The 3368-nt window shown below is 58.1% G+C and overlaps 1 protein-coding gene across 1 annotated transcript in view; it reads right to left on the bottom strand.

The window, feature by feature from the left end:
• WNT4 (wingless-type MMTV integration site family, member 4) overlaps positions 1–309 on the bottom strand; it is an 11982-nt gene extending 11673 nt beyond the window's left edge. The window contains exon 1 of the mRNA XM_014534357.1: positions 80–309. Within this exon, the coding sequence (XP_014389843.1) occupies positions 80–227 (148 nt within the window). The 5' untranslated portion in view covers positions 228–309. The remainder of the gene's footprint in view (positions 1–79) is intronic.
• Between the last annotated feature and the right edge of the window lie 3059 nt (positions 310–3368).

The raw sequence follows: 3368 nt of genomic DNA, 5'->3' as shown, positions 1-3368 counted from the left end.
CATTCCCCACCCAAGGAAACGGCATCTCTCCCGGGGTCCCCCGGCGGAGGGCCCAGCACCCCGCGAGCCCCTCCCTCACCTTGCGTCACCACCTTGCCGAAGACGGGCAGGGAGTCGAGCGTGGAGCAGTTCCAGCGCCGGTTCCGGAACTGGTACTGGCACTCCTCGATGGCGAGCTGGGCGCCGCGGCGCACCGAGTCCATCACCTCCAGGTTCCGCTTGCACATCTGCACCTGCCGCTGGATCAGGCCCTTGAGCTTCTCGCACGTCTCCTCCTCCGAGATGCTCCCCACCGAGGACAGCTTGGCCAGGTACCTGGGGAGAGGGTGGTGGGGGTGGAATGAGATGCAGAGCCTCCACCCCCGCTCTGTCCACTCCCAGGACGAGGCCATGCCCAGCCCAGATCTCTGGGAACCGACTTCTCCCACCCCGGGGCCTGGCTGCCCGCTTCTGTCTGGATCCAGTGACAGGCCCTCTGGCCCAGCTCTTGGGGCCGGAGGTTGGAAGTGTTGTCTCCCACAACAAGGCCTCCGCCTCCAGTTGGGCAAAGCAGGCCGAGCCCCCATGGGACCGGGGTGGTCCCAGCCCCTGGGCCCCACCCCTTCCTGCCGAGATGCCTGCTAGCTGGGAGTCTACTCTGGTGTCTCTCTGTCCCACCCCCACGGCCCCCACCTTCTGGCTGCAGCCAAGACCCTCACTGCCAGCCACATCCAGGGCCACCAGATGGAGACCAGCATCTGTGCTGCAGCACGTAGGGGTGGGCAGTGAAGGCAGGCAGGGTGGGGGTGGCTGGAACGCAGGCCAAGAGGGTGATGTGCCCAAGGTGACGTAGACAGCAAGTGCCGGAGCCGAGCCTCAAGCTCCTTCCAACCCCACGGCCTTCCTCGTGCCCGTCCTCCTCCTGAGGGGCCTAGGAAGGCTCTGTCTCATCTAATGACAGACACGTTATGATCTTGACCAGGAAGCAAGGGGGCCGGGAGCAAGACACAAACATGCTCACGAGGAAGGGAAAAGGCCCTGTGAGGAAGAGGTGATCCCTCTCTCAAGGGAAGGAGGAGTGCATTCACTGAGCACCTACTAAGTGTCGGTTGTTTCAGAGGCAAAGTGACTGGCTCAGGGTTACCCGGTTTGTAGGGATGGACCTGATTGGAGCCCAGGTGTGAATGTCCGCATGACTTGTGCTATAACGGCTGCCCTTCAGCCCACCCCCCACCCCAGGTGTCCCTGCCACATAGTAGGTGTACAGGTGGCAGTTTAATGACGGGAGGAGAGGTGGTGGTGTCTCTGGAAAGCCCCCTCTCCTCTCCCTGCCTCCCTTTCCCACCTGCTCAGTGAGAGGTCCATCTTCTCACCTCCCAGGCAGGGCGGCCTGGGGTGCCTGTTGGGTTCTTGGGGGAGCAGCAGAGCACAGAGAACCACAGACTTAAGGAACATGCCCAGACAGGGGGGCTGGTTCAGACCCCTCATTTCATAGGTGAGCACAGAGAGGGAAAGGAGCCTTCCCACGGCCTCCCAGGAGGAAGCGCAGACCCTGGCTGTACGCTCAGCCTCAGCCACACGGACCTGGGGCTCAGAGCAAGAAAGACAGTGTCCTCCCGCCACCACCTCTACGGGGAACCCTTGGCCAGCAAACCCGGTCGGGGGAGCTTGCTGAGGTGGAGGTGAAGATGCTGTTGCATCCTACAAGGGAAGCCGCAAGTTTCCTGTCCAAAGAAGATTTAAGAGGGGAAGGTGACCATTTTGGGGATTCATTTTCCCCATCTGTAATGCGGGGAAGATACCACGGACCCTGGCCAAGCCAAGAACTGTTGTCAGAGGCAAAAGGGATCTTGTACGTGGAAGATGGTCTGACGCGAACCAGAGGCTACGGGGCAGGAACTCAACAACCATTTGCTGAATGAAGGAGCGAACTATTGAATGGTGACCACATAGAAAAGTACGCAGAAAGCCCTGTTAAAATATGGGAAATTTTTATGATGATAATAAAAAGAGTGAGGGGACTCTTCCCCCTCCCTACGTGGGAGTCTGTACTTGTTCTTCAATAAATCTCCATCTTTGCTATACCCCCCCAAAAAGGAAATTTTTTTGTATGTTAAATATCTTCACCTGAGGATATTTTTTTCCATTGATTTTTAGAGAAAATGGAAGGGAAGGTGAGGGAGGGAAGAGAGAAAGAAAGAGAGAGTGCAACATTGATGTTACAGGGATACATCCATTGGTTGCCTCTGAGCCTGCAAGCCAGGTATGTGTCCTTGACTGGGCATCGAACCCGAGACCCTCTGGTGTGTGGGCCGACACTCTAACCACTGTGCATGCTGGCCAGGGCAAAAAAAAGACAAACAGTGAACTTTTATGGCACTAGTGAGGGGGCTGAATACTTTACTTACATTATTGCATCTAGCCTCTCAGCCAGACAACAAGCTCTCATTTCAGAGAGGAGGATACTGGGGCACAGACAGGTCAAGCAATTCGCCTTGTGCACAAAATCACAGGTAGTGAGAGATGGAGCCAGGACTCGAACCTGGTTTTGCCTGATTTCAAAGCCGTTGGTGGAGACATTGTGGCTCAAGGACTAGAACCGACAGCAGCGGGCAGAAGCTGCTGGGAGCTGGGCTCGTTCACCCTGAGGATGACAGCCAAGGTGCGGTCGGCGCTGCCTGTTGCCGCGCTCCCCATCCTGGAGGTGTGCGAGCAGCAGCTGGATTCTATTTGTCAGGCATGTGGGTTGGACCAGGGTGATGGTTTTCAAACCTGGCTGTGCATCGAAACATTTGTGGGTTTGCTGAAAGTGCAGGTGCCTGGGCCCCACTCCAGGTGGGCATCTGAGCTTTTCACACGTTCCCAGGAGCAGCTGTGAGGCCAGGCTGGCACTGGCCTGCAGAGCACTTTAGGGGAAGCTCCTGGGTAGTCACTGGGGTGCTTCCTTCGCAGCCGGAGGGAGATGTGGCTCTAGAACCCACTTGCCTCCTCTCTGCAGCATCAGCCCCGGGCTGTGGGGCCTGCCTGAGTCTGGCTTTTTATCTAGAAGTGGAGATAACGGTTCCTGTCCCAGAGGGCTGCTGGGAGAAGCTAATGTGATTTGACGTGGCTGCTGCATCTGGTTCTGAGCTGGGCGCATTGTGGGTGCGCAGTGACTGTGAGGATCTCTCCCTGCCCTGGCAGCACGGGCGAGAGGGAGGTGGGTGGTCTCGGCTGAGGCGGTCCAACCTCAGGGCCTCCCCGTCCTCTCTACGGGGTCCTGCCTGGCAGATGCACAGACTGGCAGTGTCCTGGCAGAAGCTGAGTCTCTGAGGACACAGGGCGGGAAGATGGCTGAGGGGCAGGGAGAGGATGCATCTGGAAGGCGAGGGGACCACTTGGCTCCTCAG

Source organism: Myotis brandtii, unplaced genomic scaffold, assembly GCF_000412655.1.
Source record: "Myotis brandtii unplaced genomic scaffold, ASM41265v1 scaffold129, whole genome shotgun sequence".
NCBI lineage: Eukaryota > Metazoa > Chordata > Mammalia > Chiroptera > Vespertilionidae > Myotis > Myotis brandtii.
The sequence above is the reverse complement of the archived record's forward strand: the minus strand, read 5'-3'. Positions and strand labels throughout refer to the sequence as shown.